Genomic DNA, 25,636 nt, shown 5'->3' on the forward strand with positions numbered 1-25,636 from the left:
TCGCGTTATGGGCGTGGTCTTAGGGCAGTTACGTGATGATGTCATGCAGTGGGCGGGGATTCCCGGCTCGGTGATGGCGGCTCCCGCCGGGCTAAGCTGCTGAGTACACTAGGAGGAGCCGCCGGGCCCAACATCAGGAGGAGGCCCAGATACCCGGGAGAGGGTCCCAGGCTCCTTACCAGGGGCCAGTGACGGTACGTGAGGGCCCAGTTCTGCCGGTGTGCGGGGCGTTACTGCTCTCTAATACCCTATATACTCTGTATACCTGGTGTATGGGGGTTACTGCTCTCTAATACCCTATATACTCCCTATACCCGGTGTACGGGGCGTTACTGCTCTCTAATACCCTATATACTCTGTATACCCGGTGTACGGGGCGTTACTGCTCTCTAATACCCTATATACTCTGTATACCTGGTGTATGGGGGTTACTGCTCTCTAATACCCTATATACTCTGTATACCCGGTGTACGGGGCGTTACTGCTCTCTAATACCCTATATACTCTGTATACCCGGTGTACGGGGCGTTACTGCTCTCTAATACCCTATATACTCTGTATACCTGGTGTATGGGGGTTACTGCTCTCTAATACCCTATATACTCCCTATACCCGGTGTACGGGGCGTTACTGCTCTCTAATACCCTATATACTCTGTATACCCGGTGTACGGGGCGTTACTGCTCTCTAATACCTTATATACTCTGTATACCTGGTGTATGGGGGTTACTGCTCTCTAATACCCTATATACTCTGTATACCCGGTGTACGGGGCGTTACTGCTCTCTAATACCCTATATACTCTGTATACTCGGTGTACGGGCGTTACTGCTCTCTAATACCCTATATACTCTGTATACCTGGTGTATGGGGGTTACTGCTCTCTAATACCCTATATACTCTGTATACCCGGTGTACGGGGCGTTACTGCTCTCTAATACCCTATATACTCTGTATACCCGGTGTACGGGGCGTTACTGCTCTCTAATACCCTATATACTCCCTATACCCGGTGTACGGGGCGTTACTGCTCTCTAATACCCTATATACTCTGTATACCCGGTGTACGGGGCGTTACTGCTCTCTCTAATACCCTATATACTCTGTATACCCGGTGTACGGGGCGTTACTGCTCTCTAATACCCTATATACTCTGTATACCCGGTGTACGGGGCGTTACTGCTCTCTAATACCTTATATACTCTGTATACCTGGTGTATGGGGGTTACTGCTCTCTAATACCCTATATACTCTGTATACCCGGTGTACGGGGCGTTACTGCTCTCTAATACCCTATATACTCTGTATACTCGGTGTACGGGCGTTACTGCTCTCTAATACCCTATATACTCTGTATACCTGGTGTATGGGGGTTACTGCTCTCTAATACCCTATATACTCTGTATACCCGGTGTACGGGGCGTTACTGCTCTCTAATACCCTATATACTCTGTATACCCGGTGTACGGGGCGTTACTGCTCTCTAATACCCTATATACTCCCTATACCCGGTGTACGGGGCGTTACTGCTCTCTAATACCCTATATACTCTGTATACCCGGTGTACGGGGCGTTACTGCTCTCTAATACCTTATATACTCCCTATACCCGGTGTACGGGGCGTTACTGCTCTCTAATACCCTACATACTCTGTATACCCGGTGTACGGGGGTTACTGCTCTCTAATACCTTATATACTCCCTATACCCGGTGTACGGGGCGTTACTGCTCTCTAATACCTTATATACTCTGTATACCCGGTGTACGGGGGTTACTGCTCTCTAATACCTTATATACTCTGTATACCCGGTGTACGGGGGTTACTGCTCTCTAATACCTTATATACTCTGTATACCCGGTGTACGGGGCGTTACTGCTCTCTAATACCCTGTATACCCGGTGTACGGGGGTTACTGCTCTCTAATACCCTATATACTCTGTATACCCGGTGTACGGGGCGTTACTGCTCTCTAATACCCTATATACTCTGTATACCCGGTGTACGGGGCGTTACTGCTCTCTAATACCCTATATACTCCCTATACCCGGTGTACAGGGCGTTACTGCTCTCTAATACCCTGTATACCCGGTGTACGGGGGTTACTGCTCTCTAATACCTTATATACTCTGTATACCCGGTGTACGGGGCGTTACTGCTCTCTAATACCCTGTATACCCGGTGTACGGGGGTTACTGCTCTCTAATACCTTATATACTCTGTATACCCGGTGTACGGGGCGTTACTGCTCTCTAATACCCTGTATACCCGGTGTACGGGGGTTACTGCTCTCTAATACCCTATATACTCTGTATACCCGGTGTGCGGGGCGTTACTGCTCTCTAATACCCTGTATACCCGGTGTACGGGGGTTACTGCTCTCTAATACCCTATATACTCTGTATACCCGGTGTACGGGGGTTACTGCTCTCTAATACCCTATATACTCTGTATACCCGGTGTACGGGGGTTACTGCTCTCTAATACCCTATATACTCTGTATACCCGGTGTACGGGGCGTTACTGCTCTCTAATACCTTATATACTCTGTATACCCGGTGTACGGGGCGTTACTGCTCTCTAATACCCTATATACTCTGTATACCCGGTGTACGGGTCGTTACTGCTCCCTAATACCCTATATACTCTGTATACCCGGTGTATGGGGCGTTACTGCTCTCTAATACCCTATATACTCTGTATACCCGGTGTACGGGGGTTACTGCTCTCTAATACCCTATATACTCTGTATACCCGGTGTACGGGGCGTTACTGCTCTCTAATACCCTATATACTCCCTATACCCGGTGTACGGGGGTTACTGCTCTCTAATACCCTATATACTCTGTATACCCGGTGTACGGGGGTTACTGCTCTCTAATACCCTATATACTCTGTATACCCGGTGTACGGGGGTTACTGCTCTCTAATACCCTATATACTCTGTATACCCGGTGTACGGGGGTTACTGCTCTCTAATACCCTATATACTCTGTATACTCGGTGTACGGGGGTTACTGCTCTCTAATACCCTATATACTCTGTATACCCGGTGTACGGGGCGTTACTGCTCTCTAATACTCCCTATACCCGGTGTACGGGGCGTTACTGCTCTCTAATACTTCATATACCCGGGGTACAGGGATTAGTCTCAGCTAATACCCTATATACTGTTTATATTCTCTCCACTAACACCCTTTATACCCGGTGTACAGGGATTAGTCTCAGCTAATACTTTATATTCTCTGTATAGCCTCTCTAATTGCCTCTATACTCTGTATGGGACATTACTGTTCTTTAACACCCTCTGTACATTGTATTCCCTAGGTGTATGGGACATTACTTCTCATTAATACCCTCTATACTTTGTGTATCCCGGTCTAGAGGCATTTCTTCATACTGACGCCCTCTATACTCTCTATAGTCTGGTGCATGGGGTATTACTCTCCTCTAAAGCCCCTCTAATACCCTCTATACCCCAGTGTATGGGGCCTTACTCCCGCCACTAATGCCCCCATACCCTGCTGTGTGGGAGATTACTCTTCTCCAATACTCTCTGTACACCATATACCACGGTGTATGGAGGCATTACTCCCCACTAATACCCTATATATAGTCTATACCCTTATGTAGGGGGGCATTACTCCCCGTAAATACTCTCTATACCTGGGTGTAGTACTGACCCTTTAGTAACCTATATGTTTCTCCCAAACCCGGATGTAGGGAGCATTACTTCCCTGTAAATACCCTCAATATGCCTCCCATACTTTGTTATACTTTGGTGTAAGGTGTAATCCGGACCCGATAATACCATCTATACTCCTCCCATATTCTGTATATCTGGGTGTAGGGATTATCATTGACCCCTAATACACTCTTTACACCTCCCATACTCTATATCCGGATGTTGCATACTACTGACCCCCTAGGTGACGGGCGAGCTGGGGGGTGGCCCTGGTGGGTGTGACGCTCGGGGCGAGCTGGGGGTGGCCCTGGTGGGTGTGACGCTCGGGGCGAGCTGGGGATGGCCCTGGTGGGTGTGACGCTCGGGGCGAGCTGGGGGTGGCCCTGGTGGGTGTGACACTCGGGGCGAGCTGGGGGTGGCCCTGGTGGGTGTGACGCTCGGGGCGAGCTGGGGGTGGCCCTGGTGGGTGTGACGCTCGGGGCGAGCTGGGGGTGGCCCTGGTGGGTGTGACGCGCGGGGCGAGCTGGGGGTGGCCCTGATGAATGTGGCATGTTCAGACATGTCTGGCATCACAGACACTTATTAGAAAGTATGATAACCTCCACGGATGATGTAACAGTAATTATGACACAGAATAAGTACAGCAGGAGGAAGTCAGTGAACTGATCTATTTCCACTGTATTCCTAGCATCTCTTCTCTTCCACTTGCAGATTTTAATTCTACAGACGATCTTTAAACACCAATCTCTGAAAACGTGGATGAAACCCTGTTTACTCCTATCTGACAAGTGAAAGCGCACCTGTTAAGGACACCCGCATGAATTCACACATTGGAAGACCCTGTGTGAATGTATAGAGCTTAATACATACAGCTGAAACCCTCTGAAATAAAGTAACGGGAAGGTGTTTCTGACTCGTGGCCGCCATGTGCTAAGTGACGACAGGCGGAATTAGCAGGAACTGGTTTATACGTCACTTTTGTGTTGGGAAATACTATTTGTCCTAATGTGAAGGGGGAGAGAAGATCTTCACTGGTTGTAAATATTTCCCTGACACCTGGATTTAGTCCTGAATAATTTTTAGTTCTGACTGAACAACTAGGCTCCAGTTTTGCAGCGGATATCCGTCCTGGAATCTCTGGTGAAGAGCTTACTAACTCGGCACGTCTCATAGCCAGCTCTAACCAGCACATGTTATATATCGCCTCAAGGCAGATGAGGATCGGATTTATCCCGGAGGTGTATTACTTGGCCCCCCTGGTGGCATACCGCTGTAGAAGACTTGTACGTGTGGTGCACTGACTATAAAGAAGTGGTGGAGCTCTAACACTTGGATAAATTGGTAAGCTGTACGGAATGTTTATTGCATAGTTTCTGTTTGACAGCAATTTTGTGGGAAAAACAAATATTCTTGATAGCCTATCCAGTCACTAGGAGCCAGTGACATTTGCTGAAAATGCAGCCTATTAGCCCCTCCCTGGAGTTCCGGTGGTGTGCTTCATATGGCTGCTCCTGGGGCTCTGTGGTTCATCTCGGAACCCTGTCTGAAAACTGGCTGTGGGGTTGGAGGACGAATCGTGAGCTGTGATTGCTGACGCTGTACCTTCTGGTTGGTCCTCACCCTCTTCAGCAGCTGTTAGAAATTCATCAATTTAAATGATGCAGCTTTAATTGATGGGCGACATTCTCCTAAATATTTAGTGAATAAAACATCTGCCTTGGCTATGCGATAGGTGACTGGAGCTTGGGCTTTTCTGACAGGCTTCTAAATCACACATTGGGGAGATTAAATTCAGTGCAAGGTGTCTCCGGAGTATCCACGGAGACACATCACACTGATGTTATGGCAGGAATAGACTCATTTTCTTTCTCGCATCCCATAGGGGCAATATGCACAGCCAGACATTGCAGAGATGTCTGCACGCCACACTGTTGTCAATTGAATCTCACCCCCATAGTCTTGTCCTGGCCTGATGGTGGGGCTGGTTCTATCCTTGTTGGTGACTTGATGACTACTTACTTTTATATACTATATTTACAGAACTTAGATTAGGGTTTCCAGACTAAGTAAATGGCTGTATAGTAATCTAAGTAATTCATTGAGCACAGTTGAAATGTAAACATTTTAGTGTGTTGGACTTTGAGCGTCTGACTCTTCCCTAATTGGAGAGCTCCCAGAAGTCGAGTCAGTCTTGTGTAATGGGATGATGGCATAACCGTTCAGAATGGTTGGAGATGGGGTCACTCCTGATGTTTGTCTTCTCAGCCCTGATCAGAGGACACCGCTGTCACTGTACAATTTTGCCAGTGCTCGCTGCAATCATTCCAAACTAGTTCTTCCACCTGCTGAGAAATAGGAACTTTGATGGACTTGAAATACTTTTGTGACTATCATGTGACCAGTGATTCTAACACCCCCCTCCCACATTCCCCCTGTGTCCACATGACTGATTAGTGAAGGTCTGGAGTAGATGTGACCTCTTCATGGGAGTCGAGCAGCCAGCACTGGACAGTCGGGACCACGCTTTAAAGCGAATCCTAGAAATACAGGGTCACGGCCTGGATTTAGCCAGGAAAGTTTTAGGCACTGGTCTCTTCAATGGTGTGAAATCGCGCTCAATCTTATTTATAGACATAAAGCGTGCCAATTACAATTAAGGTGCTCACACAGGAGCCCTAATTTACAAGTCATCACAGAGCAAAATGTCAAGTGTCAGATGTTTTCCTTACAGTTCAAGAAGCATGGGACTTGGGTCCCAAACCTTTAAAGATAGTATATTATACTTTTTACAGACATATGTAAGTCTACCTCTTCTGCGCCAGATTCCTTTCTTCCCCAGCTTCCCTGAAGACCATGTTTTACTGAGCTTATTTACTACAGGAAATATTTTCTGCTTTTCTAAATGAAGGAGCCATGTTCATTATTTCCATGCAATCCCAAAAATACAGTATGAAGCAGAATAATTTCTGTTGTGATTCTATTAGTGCTGGGACTTGTAGTACTACAACGGATTGTCTACCTTTGCCATGGATCCCATAGTGCTGGTTGCATATCATTAGTTGATGCTTTGTGTTACCAGAAACTTTTATCTGTGCATGTGATTACTGTATGCATTGGTTCCTCTTCTGCTTGTTCCACTTCAACTCTGGTCTGTGACATCCTCATCATTTATTTATATAGCGCTACTGATTCCGCAGCGCTGTACAGAGAACTCACTCACATCAGTCCCTGCTTGGAGCTTACAGTCTAAATTCCCTAACACAGAGAGAGAGAGAGAGAGAGAGAGAGAGAGAGAGACTACTAGGGTCAATTTTAATAGCAGCCAATACACCTACTAGTATGTTTTTGGAGTGTGAGAGGAAGCCGGAGCACCCGGAGGAAACCCACGTAAACACAGGGAGGACATACAAACTCCACACAGATAAAGCCATGGTTGGGAATTGAACTCATGACCCCAGTGCTGTGAGGCAGAAGTGCTAACCTCTGAGCCACTGTGCTGTCACACAGGCTAATAATTAGTAATATGCTTTATTTGTTTTGTGGAATTAAATCTGTATATTGTCCAAAATAACCTGAAGTTTCAGTCTGCCCAACCACACTGTAAATAGTTTTAGAATTGTATTAATTTTTATGACATTGTATTTTTTGCAAAAAACTTGCAATAGGCTATATAGAGAATTGTTCTTTGAATGGTGGTATCAATGACTTCAGAAATGATCTGGGTAAAAATCAATACAGTAGGAATGACATAGGGTTGGAAGCTGTATGAGAGGGCAAGACTTGGGCCAGAAGCTATACGGTGGGCAACAGGACCCTGTGGGCATAGAGAAGTAAGATGAGGAAGGGGGAAGAGGAAATGGGAGGTTCAGAATAGGTCACTGCATGTTGAGAGAGGGAGAATAGCAATGTGTTTTATTTTTAATATTACAACTAATTTTGTTTTAGAAATGTTCTCTTCTGTCTTTCTAATGTCAGTGCAGATATCTGGGGTAAATGTAACAATCTCCATAGCTGTGTTGTAAGACCCACGATGTGGGTGATCAATCTGTAATGTATACTCTGTGAATATATAGTACGCACGATAAGTTAGGATCCAGAAATACATTCTGTGAGATGCCACTTTAGAATCTGGGAGAATCCAGGTCTGTTCTGTCTGCAGTGGCAGCCAGGGTAAGTTATTTGAGGAAAGAATATAGTAATGGGGCAGCATTACTTTCTGTGCAAACCTGACTTCCTACCTAACAGTCTAGGTTAGAATGTTGCACTGTGTCTCTGTTCTTGGACTCTAGCTATAACATTGCTGCATATCAAATATGTGTCCAACATCTCTTAATGAAGAAGGTGTAAGTCTTGGATTAAGTAGGTATTTTATTAAGCTGATAATGGTTCCAGCCTTGCGCCTTCTATGTTAGATATGTATTTGTGCCTTTTTTAAACTTGGCTCCACTTTCTTTCTTATCATGTATATTATATTTTCCAATTGGTAACTGGCTATTTCTGTTACAACTCGGTCTCGTGGTAAAGGAGAAAAATCCTCTCTCCCTCCGGCATGACCTGCTGGTTTTGAGACCCCCGTGTAAAATGGAGCGGTCGTGGGGTGAGTTTAAGAAGAATTTGAAAATTAAAAAGCATTAGTGTGGTTATCAAAAGTGATGCTTAGGGTTTAGTGTTAGTCCTTTTAACCTTTATCTCAAAGCTTTCCTATGTATAATTCATCTACTAGACTTCTAAAGAAACACGTTTATATAAACATTTGTACAGGGAGACTTTGTGTGTGTGCTGTGACCGTCCTGAATCACGGCTGTTACAGCCCATTTGACGCACCAGCGCTGTTCTCGTTGTCTTTCCAACTATAACCTTTTTTTTGTATATTTGTGTGATAAAAATTCTCACCCCCATCTCAGGCTGCTCCACTCTCCGACCCTACTGCCGACAGAAGTACTTTATTTTCTTAGAAGGGAGTGGTTGGGACCACAATGGGTCACGAAAATATACTCTGTATTATAGTCCATTTTAATGTTTACTTTGCTGCTCACAACACAAGTAGTAATGCCGCAGTTCGGTTGAAGGGCCACAGAAGCAGCTCAGGAGACACCACCTCATGCACCATATCTCTCTGATTCCCATAAGCTTGACACCCAGTCCTCGGTGCTGGGATTTAACCCTTTCAGTGTTGCAGCGCTGCAAAATGTTTTTGTTTTTTTTAATGCATTGCAAAAGATCACTTCTAGTTTTATAGAGCTGGTGCACAGAGTTTAGGGTTTGTCGCCTACATCATTCTCCTTGAAGCTGCGACTTGGCCTCTCTTTCAGCAAATGGTAAATAGTGTGCAGATTGGTTAGGACCACAGATTGATAAATTATGGTCATCTGCATAGAGCAGTGATAGCTAACCTGTGACACTCCAGGTGTTGTGAAACTACAACCCCCAGCATGCTTTGCCATAGATAACTAGCTGATAACTGGCAAAGCATGCTGGGGCTAGTAGTTTCACAACACCTGGAGTATCACAGGTAAGCCATCACTGGCATAGAGGGTGAAGTGGTACTACTGAAGTATTATATTACGATCGCCATCACTAAAACACAGATTGGGCAGCACGGTGGCTTAGTGGTTAACACTTCTGTCTCACAGCACGGGCGTCACGATTTCGATTCCCGACCATGGCCTTATCTGTGTGGAGTTTGTATGTTCTCCCTGTGTTTGCGTGGGTTTCCTCCGGGTGCTCTGGTCTTCTCCCACACTCCAAAAACATACTGATAGGCTAATTGGCTGCTATTAAATTGCCCATAGTCTCTCTCGGTCTGTGTGTGTGTATGTGTGTATGTTAGGGGATATAGATTGTAAGCTCCAATGGGGCAGGGACTGATGCGAGTATGTTCTCTGTACAGCGCTGCGGAATTAGGGGTGCTATATAGATGGTGATTGAATGTCTGGGTTTAAATGAAATGGCTTCTGACACTGGTGTTCAGATAGAGTAGAAGCAGTTACTCCTGGTCCGGTATGAAAGACCTTCCGCCCTGTCGGGAGTCATACAGATGAAGCTCTGATATTGAATTGGGGCCTGTTAACCTTTTTCTTTCATACATTTAGAATTTGGATAATGAGAAACAAGCCTGGCCATTTCACTAAGTATACAGGTCATCATCCACAAATATATCTGGCAGCTGTGATCCAAATCCACCTCGTGAAGGCAATAGGGTGAGACTGATGCAACGTGATTTGGATGTTCTTCCAAATCATAGAGGGTCACACACTTACAATGTTTTTGTTTGTTTATTGCATAAACCCTCACTGAGTGGTACAAATAAACTCTGAGGGTTTATGTCCCAGTGTTATACAAAGTTCAAGTGGCAACAGACAGGCTTATAGAAATATAGCTGGTAATATAAACTGATATACACTGAAGTAAAACACATATAATAATAAAAAAAAAAAAAGGGGGGGGCGGGTGGCTGTTATAACCTGAGGACGTAATAACCTAGCCCAGGTTAAGATTAACCTAGTGGAATCCTATCTGAGCCTGTTATATTGAACCATAGTAGCCAAAAAGACTCAAATTTGGTAAGTCTCCCCCTTTGTTGGTAGGTGATATTTTCATTCATAAAAGTCCACCAAATGTTATACGCTAATACTTGCTGAACGGGGATAGAGGCTTTCCACAATGCCGTTGTACCACTGGTGTCTTATCTTATGTTGATTTCTGCAGAACGAGGGAATGAGTTTGGCATATAATGCTGTATATACTTCTATCTAGTTATGTGTGTGGGCATAATAAGCAATGGGTTAATCGGAACATCTGTCCCATCCGCATTGGTCAAGGGGAAGAGCCAACAACAGTAAAACAGGTTGGCAGGTTGACCGCAAGTCAATCTGGATAAATTATAGACTAACTTTTAGGGGAATGGGGTAAAAGAACCATATGTTTGGGGTATTGTTCTTATCCTTAATTATTGTATTTATGGAGCACTTTGCCATGGACTCAACTGTTGGGACCCATTGTTAATCCATTGTTGTTGTATTCCCAATTTTGGATATTGAATGAGAAGGTTTCTCATCATGTCATATAATGGTGTAAATATCAGATACCAACCCTCTGCCTGCTCTGGTGTCTGTGTACTCAAACTTCATAGGGTGTGGGTGACACATCACCTCTATTAGACAAAATGTTTCCAGCAAAGGATGAAACTTGGGTGTATCTGAGAAATTCCAATATAGTGCATTCAAATTTGTCCACACGTTCATCCCAGGTGATAATTTTAGTACGACAATTGAGATGACCTACATTGCTAAGTCACTTTAGCAACCATGCCCTCCACCTATTCAGTTACATACCAGCTATGAATTTAAAGTTACAGCGAAGTCGGGTGAGCAGATATGTGTCACATCACAGGGAGACTTCAAGGAATCACAAAGATTGGGAATTTGGGAGGTCCCTAATGTCGGTGCCCAACCTATTTTTCTTTCGACACCAGACAAAATCTCTCGGTGAAAGCTCTTGAACAAAATTATCTTCAAGGTCAGTAAAGAGCCCTATGCGCAGCCGTTGATACTTTTAATAATCTTTTGAACAAGTGAGCAGCTGTATAGCAGTAGGTTGATACCAGAAAGCCAAGCCCATTTTTAAGTTTGCAATGTGCTAAAATAGCTCTGTGTAAGTCAGTCTGATATTGCAGGATAGGGAGTTTGGGACAGGCAAACAGTAAAATATAAATGACAAAAAATATAAAACTCTAGGTATGGTATTGAATTTATCCTACCAATTAGTGATGGATTGCAGCTGTTAAATTTGCAGAACTATTGTTTTTAATCTCTTGAGCACTTTTTTTGGGGGGGGATGGTCACATTCCAACATATCTCAGTAATTTGTTTGTGCGGTACACACACAAGTTATACATTGGTTTATTTCAGAAGGGTTTTCAGAAAACACCAATAGTTTGTTTATACAGCTCCATCCAAAATGGGCAAAGAAAGTGTACTGTATTGAAATGGCAAGAAAGTGAAATAAGAGTCAGCGGACCGCATACGATTACCGATATTACAGTAATCGTGCACGGAAAAACCGTTAATACAGTAATTTACTCGCTGGATTTCAGCTCAGGGAGCTGCGAGCTGAAATCCAGCGAGAGATTACCGTATTAACGGTAATATTTTTTGAGCGCAGGATTTTCGGCAATCCCGCCGACAATTGAATATGCCCCTATGTGTATACTTGTTTAGAAAATCAAATCAATAATAGATACTTTGTGGTCCTTCCGTTGGCATCAACCCACATTTCCAAAACTGTGTAAAACAGGTTTCTACACACTATTGTGATATCTGTTTGCTAATTTGCATGGTCTTGAATGAAATACATAAAATGAGTAGATACAATATAGCAAGCCCACCAAACCATACTTTTCGGAATGCACGACCACCTACTGCACTAATTGATCGTACCCCTGTGTTTGTTGAAGTCATGATGGTGGCGATCTGGGCCTTATAAACCCCTCTTCTCTGGACGAATTAACGCTTTCTGCAGTATATGTTGTTACTTATGGGGCACCTCAAGCAAAGGTGTCATTGAGTCTCTCGGTGCCTGGATGGGGGAAAGCTGTGAGTTACAAAGCCCCTTCCCCATCTTATGCTCCCTATTTTTTCCTGTGTAATTGGTGATCACATTTCATCACCAATCAATAACCCTTAAGGGGCTATATCATGTGAAAGAGGGGACTCCCGTCTTTCAAACAAAAGTTGCCCCTGAGTTTCTAGGTGCCGGGATAGGGAAGATGTGAACATGGTAAGATAAAGTGCCACAACAGACAGGAATTAGCAGTCAGGACACATAAGTATACTTTGAACCCCCTGAGCCTGATGGATCTTCGGCCTTAAGCCCATGTGCTTTGTGTATCTTGCATGAAATAGCTCTGCGCCTGCTAAACAATGGACCTTGGGCCAGTAAACGCAATTCTTGTCTGAACGCAAATGACCCTACTGTCTACTAGCTGAAGGGCGGAATTGGGTAGGGAAAGGGAGGCTAAATATAGGTATTATACAGTAAGGGCATGCTGAGGGCGTTTCTGTGCAGATGCGGCTGATTCAAGGTCTGTTTCTCGAAAGTATGTTTGCCAACTGCATTTAAAGGGCATATTTAATTAGGTTTCCGGTTCGCAGTAATGCGTGTTACCGCGGAACCCGCACAGTATTGAGGGTAATACGGTACAGCAATAACGCTGATTTTCCTACGCAACCCAATGGGGTGCGCACGAAAATCCACGTTATTGCGGTACCGTGAATTGACTTCACGGCGCGGACCAGAAACCTAATTGAATATGACCCTGAGAATCTATTTTGCGGATCATCCTCACTGAGTCAATAAAAGTGGTTTACTTAAAAGAAAATCTATAAGGCTGAATTAGTGCAGCGTCTGTCTTCACAACGAGGTCGATGCTCGATTTTGTATTCATTGTGTCAGTGCTGGGATTTAAAAATAAATAAATAAAAATGTTGTGTAAATATCTATTGGCGACAGAGTACGTTCCTCCTTTGTTACCTGTCGTGATCCGAACAGGCAGAAATACCCTTCAGTTAACACCAGCGCTGGCACTGATTACCACGCTGGTTCTATCACACTGTCCCTGATAACTGAATGACACCGCTCACTCTCCTGTCACTGGGAGTCCTGGGAACAGGATGACTGCTTGTAGCTGTACTCTGTAAGTCTCTGATTCCCACATGACTGTGACACTAGCTGTCCCCCTGGCTATATATATGTATAGCAGGAAGGGGGGGGAGGAGGAGAGCTGGGAATGGTGGGAGGTGAGCCGTTCTGTAGCTCTCTGCAGAAGTGTCACAAATCTTTCATCCTGGAAAATTCTGGGCAGGAGAAAAATTCTTGGGATGTTTGTCCAGTAAGGCAAGATAGGAGCGTGGGGTTGGCCCAAGTACCCCTCCCCGGCCACATTTAACTCCCACATTCCTGTATCCGCTCAGCCCTGCTCACACAATGCTTTCTATATGTTTCTAAGATCATGGCATGAAAGCATCTGATCACTGCACAATCTGATTCCGTGATTTCTGTCCTAATTAGTTAACATCCACTTTTTTTCTCTTCTTTCACCTCCTGCGTGTCTGACAGCTCACCCCTGAAGGGAGTGTGCCAAATTATAGGGAAGCATTTCACCTTACCACACCCTGCAAAACAATGGTACTTCCTGCAGGGATACTGTCTGATCTGCAGAATGAGAACCAGTATGGTCAGCTGATCCCGTGTGACACGTTGTGTTCCACCAGAGAGAGGGGGGCACATGCTTATAGGAACACTTATGTTTTATTCATGACGCCACAGAATCGGCAGCAATGCACGATCAACAAAAAAGTATTTATTTTATAGTTTTTAACAGATAAAAATGCAGATAAGTAAGGGACACAAGAAACAATAGAATCAGTAAATAACAACTAACTTTGAAGATGATTAGGGCAGTAAATGGCGATGGTGGAGTGAAAGGGGCAGATGGAGCGTGAGGAGGAAATTGTCTTAGGATGAGGGCAGATAGGCAAGTGTGAAAAGGTGAGCTGTGAAGGCAGCATTTGAAAGGTTGGAGGTTCATCATCATCAGTTATTGATATAGCGCCACTAATTCCACAGCGCTGTACAGAGAACCCACTCGCATCAGTCCCTGCCCCATTGCGGTTTACAGTCTAAATACACACACAAGTCAATTTTTGATAGCAGCCAATTAACCTACCAGTATGTTTTTGGAGTGTGGGAGGAAACCGGAGCACCCGGAGGAAACCGACGCAGACACGTATCCAAGACTTCGCCCGTGCTGCCCCCCTCCACTGGAACAAGCTCCCTCCCTCCATCAGAACTTCCCCTAATCTGTCCAGTTTCAAACGGGCTTTAAAAACCCACCTTTTTCTTAAAGCCTTCCAGTCTCCCACTTAACTTCCTACCTTTTCTTCTGCCTCTTCCTCCCCCCTTATCCTTATCCTCTGTTCCTCCATCTCTCCACCGTGTCTCTCTGTCTGTCTACCCCACCCCTTAGATTGTACGCTCCTTTGAGCAGGGTATTCTCTCCTCCTGTCTTCACCACTGTTAACTCTGCTCTCCAGCTACTTAGCCCTCCTCCTTGAGGACCCTCTTTCCCGCGTCCCCTCTCGCTCCCTCCTCTCCCCTCTAGGGGTCTCCCTGTCATCCGTGCCTTCCCTCTTGGACTCCGTCGTTGGTGGACCTTCCCCTCTCCCCTCCTCCGCCCCTCTAGCGGTGCTTTGAGCTCACTGAGTTACTGTGATTATTGTTTACTGTACTGTGCTGTCTCACCTCGTATTGTAATCTCGTTTGTCCCTGTACGGCGCTACGGACACCTAGTGGCACCCTATAAATAAAAATTAATAATAATAATAATAACATACAAACTCCACAAAGATAAGGCCATGGTCGGGAATCGAACTCCTGACCCCAATGCTGTAAGGCAGAAGTGCTAACCACCGTGTGGGTGAACCTGGTTCAGCGGTGCAGGGAGTTCCAAATGGGGGGAGCAGAGCAGACAAAGTCCAGAAGGCAGGAGTGTGATAGTTGATGAGCAGAGTTGGAAGTCATTGACAGAATGTAGTGGGTGAGTATGTATTGTTTATTAAACAGGTCCCATAAGATGGACGGTCACTGACCTTATACCATAGCTTAATGTGTCTCATTTAGATGACAGCAGTTGTTGAATAGTATTCGGCTTGTCAGCACACAGTTGTTAGAGCAATGTGTCCTATTCATGATACACCCTGGATAAGATTTGTCTTGTATGAATTGTGTGATCTTATAAAACAGTATTACTGTATGCATGATAATTACGCACTCTCTTTCTGTCTTGCAGACTTTCCTGCAGTTGGGGTGAATTAGTTTGAAGATGGCCGGAGCCTCGGTGAAGGTCGCTGTCCGCGTCCGGCCCTTTAACACCCGAGAGACTTCCCATGATGCTAAGTGTGTGATTCAGATGCAGGGGAACACCACGTGTAAGCACCCGCTGTCTCCATTTCTGCCCTGCATGGAAGCTGCCATGAATGCTGTGTTTGATGCTGCGCCCCTATAAGTATTCTGACACAAGTCAGAAATGCTTTTGTGCAGAATCAAGTTATTCGGATTTGATTGAAAAGATGAATGTAACCTATATTACTCCATGTCACAGGTCTTTTTATGCATGTGTTTGCATTACAGGGTCACTCACGTATTTCTCACTGATCTGTATTCTTTGCTGATTGAATATGGTTTTAGAATGAATAGCCATACACCTGCCGATCTCTCTCCCATTATCCAGCTCTGGACGTATATATTGCAGCAAAGGAAGCACAGTGTATTTAGCTCTCTTCTACCTAACTTGACAGATCTGGAGGTTGCTGTCCGGCTCTCTCTACTCAGTATTATGCCTTGTACGTGATCCAATACTATAATATATTATGGTACTAGGGCATGTAATATTGAAGCAGGGAATAAGTGCTAGCAGAAGAGAACCCTATGGCCATCTGAGATCCCGGCCCCTCACTCTCATTGGCAGATGTGGAGTGTGATTCACTAGAGGAAGACGTGAAAGGCGGAGATTCTAAATGTTCAATAGAGGTCACAGACCCGTATTTGTTTAATAACGAGGGCCGTAGTACAACTAACAAAGAGATCGAAGAGACAAAAGGAAGATGATGTTTATCAAAACTATTTGAGGAGACCAAAATTCTTCTCCAGTGCATGCTATTGAGTCAAGGAATGGAGGAGGATCAAAAAAGCAATGATTTGATCACACGGGTGACTACACTGACCATGAGTTCAACTAGTCATTTAAAAGACTGCTCTGAGAAAAGCAGATGAAGTTTCCACCTTTGCCATTCAGGACCGTTTTTTCAGGGACCCTGTGTGGCAAGTTCTCTTGACTTCTGGTTCACCGGGAAAACCACATCTGACCTTCTGAGGGGATTCTTACACTTTCAGACTAGTTGTAGCTTTATATGATTCAACAGTGGAATCACTTCCACGTTCAGATGTTTGTGCCTGGGGAGGTGGAAAAGCCTGTGTGATTTCTGAAGGTTTTTAATTAGGGGTACAAAACAGAGTTTGTGGCTTTTGCCCCCAGAAAAGTACAAGGTGATACTATTGGAAACACACCAAAAATGGATCTGTTCCTACCTCAAATAAAATAATTTAAAAATCCCAGAGAACTAGCACAGTAGGACAAAGGGACCACAATTCTCCGTCTCCAAAACATGGGGCCACAGGTTGTTGTTTGATCTAACGTGTGTGAACAGATTTTTAAAGTGGCAACCTTGAAGCTGAAGGATGAGCAAATGACGATGTTTCTTCTACAAGAACAATTTCATGGTAATCTTGACTTTTCACGTTTCTGAAAGTTTGATTTCTAAGGTCAACAATCAAGTCCCAACAAGGGCTGAGACCTTTTCAATTAATGCCACATGAGATAATTTCAGCACCTCAAACTTTCACATATGTCACTGGTACTGGGTGTGCTTGCTCTGCCACCATGTCTAGGGGAGGTGGTTCTTACAGACGTGTCTGTGTTCCTCATAGTGTCAGTAACCGGCCATTATTGCTGTTCTCTTACTGCTGCTCATCACCCGCTACACACCAACTGACTAAGTATCAACTGCACACCACCATGATACCCAAAGTGGTAAGAGAGTGGTCTCTGCAACCATCACCACCAGACTGAATTACAACAGGAGAGGCAGGGTGCGTTGCGTGTAGCCGCTACGGCACCTGTTTCCTGGTGACTGGCTGGCACCTCCTGACCTCGTACGGAAGATCAGGACTGTAGGATTGCAGCAAAGATTGATTCAGTACGCTGGTTTCAAAACAGGTAGGTCAAGGGATGCATTAGAGTATTAGCTGTTTATATGTAGGTCACAGGAACACATATTTAAGCGTTTTGCAGAAATAAAGCAGAATATTTAATAGTAGTGATATTTATTGTCCAATAGCTGTCATGCACAACATTAAAGATGTATACACAGACACACAACATGCTCTTTATATAGACCCTGTAAAGGAGACTGAGTAAGAAGGGGACCAGTTGTATTCGGGCTGCTACACACCAATTCACCATGCGGGGAACAGAGGACAATAGAACCTTTTCTGGTCACACCAGAATTCTACTGCATCCTGCTAGTGCACTTCCAGGGAGCAGTGCAATGCAGCAGATCTTTGGCCGCAGAAATGGAGGGACTGCTGCTTCATGGTCTGGTCCCTTCCATGCCCTCGTGGTGACACACCCAACTCCCTGGAGCTGCCACCAAAGACCGTTTATAGTAACTGTCAGGGTTCAGGCTGGCTCTCGTGAGAGATGAGATATTCTGCTTGGACTGTTATGGAATATGTGTGTAAAACTGCATATAAAGGACACCAAACACTGTAAATTGCATTGTACTACCCTTAAGATGGATTTTGTGTGTTATAGCTCTTTATAGCTATAATGAGCAATAAATATCGCTCTTCATAAAGACCTGGCTTTGTTGCTGTCGGACACCTGCACCCACTCTATCCCCTGTGACCTACAGAGGGGAGCGAGCACTGCAATCCCTCCCCTGCTGTCCTGGGTTGAGCCTAGCGTCCACAGTCATCACCCTACCTGCTTCCCAACAGTCCTACTCCAATGTAAGCAGTCAGAGTAACCAGCAACAAGGTTCTACAGCTGCAACTTTCAGCGCCCCGGAAGCAAGCAGTTCTAATTGCCAGCAATGGAGGTGGCAGGAACTAATCTACAAGGGAGGTGATGGTTGTGCTACACTATCAGTTGGTGTCTGGCTGGTGGCCAAACAACACCAGCAGGTTGTTATTAATTTTATCTTTTAATAATAAGGCGCCACCAAGGGTCCACAGCAGTGCCCAGAGAGTGTAATACTACATTACATTGCAGGATGATACAATATAGAAATAACAGTGCAGTACACAACACAGTAGCCGAGCAAGCTGCAAAGAGGAGGGATATAGCATCTTGCTATACGTGAGGGAAGAATCGGGAGAAGTAAGGGACAAAATAATGAAGCCAATTGGTGCATGCTGTGCCCGTGCCCAGGAGCATTGGTGCAGTAAACAGGATCAGAGACACTGATTGAGGTAAATAGGTTACTGACATTAAACAACTCCCCGGGACGCTATAAAATCCAAGCTGGCAATGTAAACCCATCCTGTCCTGTCACAGGAACCTTTCATGGGTATCACAGAAGAGAAGGTCATGATGTCCTCGCAAGCACAATGTTCTCCACAAGTATCTTCTCTGTTTCATTGTTCTCCGGAAATTGTCCTTTCAACGTTATGTCCCAATAACAAGGGTTAGCAGAGATTGCATTCGTTGGATGTGAAACATTCCTCTCAATTTTTGTAAAACAAAAAGAACAAAAACCTCAGGATTTGTTTGTAGCTTCGTGGGTCAAAGATTATCCGCTTGCAAGATGACTATTGCTAGATGGATGAAACAAGCCATGCAGGAATCATTATGCATCTGGTAGTTTACATGCTGTGACAGGATGCACCTCCTATGCCACTTTGTCTGTTGTGTTGCTGGGGACCAGCTGGGCTTGCCTTGCCACTGTCTTCTTTATTCCAAATGCGTCCCTCCTGTCGCAGTAGGAGGAGCCTGCTGCCACCACTAGGCACCTACACTGGTGCCTTGAACCGCTTCCTTCTGAGTAACTTTGGCTTCTGGTGTACCCCATCACTAAGCAACTGGGCTGGTACAACTGACCTCTCACTTTAGATCAGGGTTGCGCTGGATGGTTCCCCCTGGCCTATCACACTGGCCAGAGCTGCAGTTAGAGGGCAGAACGTTTGTACTGGATGTTGGGTCCCAACCTCAGAACAGCTGGATAATGGATTAGATTGGTTTAATCTGTAGGTCACAGGAGTTACAGCAGGTAAGTAGTAGTCAAGGCAGGATCTTGAAGCAATGATGTTTTATTAGCTCAAGTGTCCTAATAAGGACAGTTACACGTGCCAATTTATGGTACTAGTGATCTTTCCAGAAATTACAGATGATATACTGAATTACATGATCAAACAGGGCTCTTTAAATACAGTTTTGGACACTATCTTGGCAGGAGGTAATCCGGCCTCCTGTCCCTTTAACCAATCCAGCCTGCACATGAATCAGCCTGGAGAGGTTTAACACCTGTTACATTGCTGCTAGTGGCACCACTACATCTGAGGTTTTCTATTGAATGTTTACCTTCAGGATATAACATTTTCTCTAATCTTGCAATTTAACTTACAACATTCATAGTAATCTGTGATCATTTGCATCCTGAGCCTTACACACATAGAAATTCCACCAGCCAGTCTAATAACCCTTCCCCCCCATGCTTTCAGACTCAACGGATGCGTTGGTCATTCAGTGATGAAAAGGTCTAATTAACATGAGATTATCTGTCTCCAGACACTTGTAAAAATACATCCCCTTCACTCAGATGCTTAAATGGCACTTCCTATAGAAACCCAAACATGACTTCTGTCTCCAAAATCAATACATTTCCATACAAACAAATACCAATATATTAATAAGTACATTTCCAATTCTATAAATTGGTGCCTGCACCACTAATTGAAATAAATTTCTACAATAAATTATTTCTATGTGATCCAGCCACACATGCACTCAGTAACGTTCTATGTCATGGGCAGAGAGTGAAGGGCTAGAGTGGAATACATATGCCTAGCAGTAACTTGAACACGGCCTCTAATAGTTTTCATTCTCTGGTGTGTTGCCGGAGGACACATGAAGGAAGTAATGCATTTTCTTCCTCCCATAAATTCAAGTAGTAGAAAAGATAAAAAGGTTTAATTTTGCAGCAAATTTGGTGTTGTCTTTATTTTAATGCTGAATCCGTGGAAGGGAAGGAAGGAGGAAGCCTGAAGGATATAATCTGTTTACAAGTACAAACAATTTGATGGCCACTTTATTAGCTACACCATTCTAATACTGGGTAGGACCCTATGTACCCAGGACAGCCTGAATTATTTGTGGCATGGATACAACAAGGTGCTGGAAATGTTCCTCAGAGCTCCTCGTCCATGGTGACATGATAACATCACACAGTTACTGCAGAATTGTCAGCTGCACATTCAAGCTGCCAATCTCCCGTTCCTCCACATCCCAAAGGTGCTGTATTGGGTTGAGATCTGGTGACTGTGGAGTCCATTGGAGTACACTGAGCTCATTGTCATGTTCATGGAACCAGCTCAAGATGACATGGGCTTTGTGACACCTTGATACCACCACCATCAGCCTGCTCCGTTGATGCACAGCAGGATGGATTCATAATGTTTGCGCCAAATTTTGACCCCATCATTTACGTGTTGCAAAAGAAATCAAGATTTGTCAGACCAGGTGATGTTTTTCTATTCTTCATCTGTGGCGTTTTGTTGATCCCGTATCCACTGAAGCCTCAGTTTCCTGTTCTTATCTGAGAGGAGTGGAACCCGGTGTGGTCTTCTGCTGATGTGTTCCATCCACTTCAAGGTGCTGTGGGTTCTGAGTTGATCTTCTGCAAACCACTGTAACACATGGTTATGTGAGTTATTGTCTCCTTCCTGACAGCTTGAATCAATCTGGACATTCTTCTCTGACTGCTCTCATTAGCAGTCTGTTTTGCCCACAGAACTTCTACTCACTGGACATTCTGTTTTGCGCATCGTTCTTTGTAAACGCTAGAGACTGTGGTGCATGAAAATCCCAGGAAATCAGCAGTTATAACCTCAAACAACCCCGTCTGACACAAACGATCATTCCGCGGTCATAGTCACTTTGATCACATTCCTTCCCCATTCTGATATTTTGGTCTGAACAACAACTGAACCTCTTGACCATGAGTTGCTGCCACATGGTTGGCTCATTAGATACTTGCCCTAGTAAGGAGTTGCACCTAATGAAGTAGCCGCCTAGTGTATATTACCTATGTTTGTTAAAGCAAGATATTACTGTTAATAATTAACTCCTTTCTTCATCTTGCAGGTATATCAAACCCTAAACAGCCCAAAGATGCGCCAAAGAACTTCACCTTTGATTACTCGTACTGGTCGCACACTACGGTGAGGGCATAATTAATTGTTTGTCTTTTTGTTTTTCTCTTCAAGCTATCATACCTGTACTGCGTCTGGTACATTCCACCCAGTCTTCTTAATCCTGATCAGATTCAGATTCCGGCTACCTTATGGTGGAAATAAATTGCATCCTAAAGCTGCTCTCCCCACATCCCACTGCTGTTAGCTGTGACCCCTGCTCTGTTGCTGGCTACACATGCAGCTGCTTTGCTGTTTCCCACCTGATAACCTGGAATTTCAACATTTGGGGGTAAATGTATTAAGCTCCGGGTTCTTCAACACCCGCGAGTTTGACGCCGAACTCGCGGGTGTTGAGGAATCCGGAGCTTAATACATTTACCCCTTGGTCTTTAGCATTTAACTAAAGTACAGAAAAAGCAACACATTTTTAATTATCCGACTGATTTTGATTTATTAGATGGGCAGAAAGGTGCATATATTTATTAGATCCATTTGACGTTCATGGCTCTTCATCAGTCTTTAACCTACACATGCATCAACAATTGTATAATGTGCTTGTTTCGTGATGGTATTGGATGAAACATCACTGTATCGTGGCAGCTGAAGAACACTGCATACAATGCTAAAACTCTGGAACATTATTTGTGCTTCGGAGACGCTGTTTTGTTTATATAGTTTTCACCAAGAAAATTGCATCCAAAAATGCTAATTGCCGTTTTGTCAGTTGGGGTTAGTGAAATAAATAATAGGACCGCTCTCTATCTGTGTTCTTGCTGCTTTCTTATCCCGTGGGTATTTGTCAGTGATCTGACTGGTCTCAGGGTCTCTGCTCTGTTCCTGGGTGGAACTATAAGTACCAGCATTCCCTGCCAGTTAAGACTAATTTAGAGGCTTGTGTTTTTTTGTTTTTCAATTGTTATTTATTTAAATGGTGTTAAAGTATAGAATTATCTGTATGAAAATATATAATATTCTGGTATTTTCCTTCTTCTCTGTGATCCACCTCCGAAGAGGAACACTGAGGCTCCTATTCATTAATGATGAGGGCTGAAGGGGTGAACACTGGATAGTGAATGTGTTTTGGGCTGAATATGATAAATACATCTTGTTTCCTCTCCTTCAGGGAGAAGACCCGAACTTTGCGTCCCAGCGACAGGTGTACAAGGATATCGGGGAGGAGATGCTTTTACATGCGTTCGAGGGATATAATGTCTGTATTTTTGCGTATGGACAGACTGGGGCTGGGAAATCCTATACCATGATGGGGAAACCGGAGGCCGAGCAGCATGGGATTATCCCTCAGGTAATGTCATCCAAGGGGGAATCGCTGTATTATCCCTCAAGCACTGAACATGAAGTCATATATGAAGGAGACAGCACAGGATTATCTCTCAGGAACTGGTCATGATCTCATCTGATGGGCAGCATGGGACTATCCCTCGAATATGGGGGGGGAGGTTACGTTGTGTGTCCTCCAGTGACGGAGACATGAGGGAGGGAGGACGGAGAGGTTACATTGTGTGTTCCTCAGTGACGGAGACATGAGGGAAGGGAGGACGGAGAGGTTACGTTGTGTGTCCTCCAGTAATGGAGACATGAGGGAAGGGAGGACGGAGAGGTTACATTGTGTGTCCTCCAGTGACGGAGACATGAGGGAGGGAGGACGGAGAGGTTACATTGTGTGTCCCTCAGTGACGGAGACATGAGGAAAGGAGGATGGAGAGGTTACATTGTGTGTCCTCCAGTATCGGAGACATGAGGGAGGGAGGACGGAGAGGTTACATTGTGTGTCCCTCAGTGACGGAGACATGAGGAAAGGAGGATGGAGAGGTTACGTTGTGTGTCCTCCAGTATCGGAGACATGAGGAAAGGAGGATGGAGAGGTTACATTGTGTGTCCTCCAGTATCGGAGACATGAGGGAGGGAGGACGGAGAGGTTACATTGTGTGTCCCTCAGTGACGGAGACATGAGGGAAGTGAGGACGGAGAGGTTACATTGTGTGTCCTCCAGTATCGGAGACATGAGGAAAGGAGGATGGAGAGGTTACATTGTGTGTCCTCCAGTGACGGAGACATGAGGAAAGGAGGATGGAGAGGTTACATTGTGTGTCCTCCAGTGACGGAGACATGAGGAAAGGAGGATGGAGAGGTTACATTGTGTGTCCTCCAGTATCGGAGACATGAGGAAAGGAGGATGGAGAGGTTACATTGTGTGTCCTCCAGTGACGGAGACATGAGGAAAGGAGGATGGAGAGGTTACATTGTGTGTCCTCCAGTATCGGAGACATGAGGGAAGGGAGGATGGAGAGGTTACATTGTGTGTCCTCCAGTATCGGAGACATGAGGAAAGGAGGATGGAGAGGTTACATTGTGTGTCCTCCAGTGACGGAGACATGAGGAAAGGAGGATGGAGAGGTTACATTGTGTGTCCTCCAGTATCGGAGACATGAGGGAAGGAGGACGGAGAGGTTACATTGTGTGTCCTTCAGTATCGGAGACATGAGGGAAGGAGGACGGAGAGGTTACATTGTGTGTCCTCTAGTGACGGAGACATGAGGGAAGGAGGATGGAGAGGTTACATTGTGTGTCCTTCAGTGACGGAGACATGAGGGAAGGAGGATGGAGAGGTTACATTGTGTGTCCTTCAGTGACGTAGACATGAGGAAAGGAGGAAGGGGAGGTTACGCTGTGTGTCCTCCAGTGACAGAGAGGTTACGTTGTGTAACATCCAGTACTGATGGGGTGTGGGTGTGGGGCGGGGGTGTCACCAGTCATGTTTTTGGTAAATGGTGCAAGTAAATGACGTATCTTCTGCTATCTCCGCAGTTATGTGAGGATTTATTTGCCCGAGTCAGTGATAATCAGAGTCCAGATCTATCCTACTCTGTGGAGGTGAGAGTCTGTCCGTACATACCACATATACACCCACTAAATACACCACCCCCTGTACGTAACTCATATATGCACAGTAAATACCCCACCCCCTGTACGTACCTCATATACGCCCAATAAATACCCCACCCGCTGTACGTACCTCATGTATACTATAACTACTCATCTAAACATTCCACTTATACACCCTATAACTACCCCACCGCCTGTACATACCACATATACACCCTATATCTACCCCACCGCCTGTACATACCACATATACACCCTATATCTACCCCACCGCCTGTACATACCACATATACACCCTATATCTACCCCACTGCCTGTACATACCACATATACACCTTATATCTACCCCACTCCCTGTACATACCACGTACACACACATGTGTTGTGCACTATCTAATCTTCCCACCCCCCATGCGCTTTCTGTATATTGTCTTCCCCACACAATTACTCCTCTCATATAGAGTATACCCCCTCGCTGTACCCTGCAGTCTTACTACATGTACTGCTCCTCTCTGTTCCCCTCCTCTTCCCTAGGATTGGGACCTGCCCCCGCCCTACCTTACATACAGGGGTAATTACATGTGCATTTCTATCCAATAATCAGGTCAGCTACATGGAAATTTACTGTGAAAGAGTTCGTGACTTGCTGAGCCCCAAAAGTAAAGGCAACTTGCGTGTCAGGGAGCACCCCATAATGGGGCCGTACGTGGAGGACTTGTCCAAGCTGGCTGTGACCTCGTATCATGACATCGCCGACCTCATGGACTGTGGGAACAAGGCCAGGTAATCTCCTTATCTACCTGGTGAGATGTGCTCATTACCTCCGTACCTAGGACATCACCGTCCTATTATGACCTCTGTTTCTGGGTTATTCTCTCCACAGGACGGTCGCTGCCACAAACATGAATGAGACCAGCAGCCGCTCACATGCTGTCTTCACCATCGTCTTCACCCAGAAGAGACACGATGAAATGACGAACCTAGATACTGAGAAGGTGAGAGATTACTGGGGCTTATGA

The 25,636-nt window shown here is 45.0% G+C and overlaps 1 protein-coding gene across 1 annotated transcript; it reads left to right on the forward strand.

Annotated features, from left to right (window-relative positions):
- Position 1: 1 nt before the first annotated feature.
- Positions 2 to 25,636, forward strand: LOC142149621 (kinesin-like protein KIF1C). Its single transcript, XM_075204944.1, has 8 exons — positions 2 to 194; positions 4,395 to 5,024; positions 15,532 to 15,670; positions 21,664 to 21,740; positions 22,837 to 23,016; positions 24,540 to 24,605; positions 25,222 to 25,400; positions 25,501 to 25,636. The coding sequence occupies exons 3-8, from the start codon at positions 15,565 to 15,567 to the stop codon at positions 25,634 to 25,636; spliced, it is 744 nt and encodes a 247-aa protein (XP_075061045.1). The 5' UTR covers positions 2 to 194; positions 4,395 to 5,024; positions 15,532 to 15,564.

This window comes from Mixophyes fleayi, chromosome 4 (genome assembly GCF_038048845.1).
Source record: "Mixophyes fleayi isolate aMixFle1 chromosome 4, aMixFle1.hap1, whole genome shotgun sequence".
In the NCBI taxonomy this organism is placed as follows: Eukaryota; Metazoa; Chordata; class Amphibia; order Anura; family Limnodynastidae; genus Mixophyes; species Mixophyes fleayi.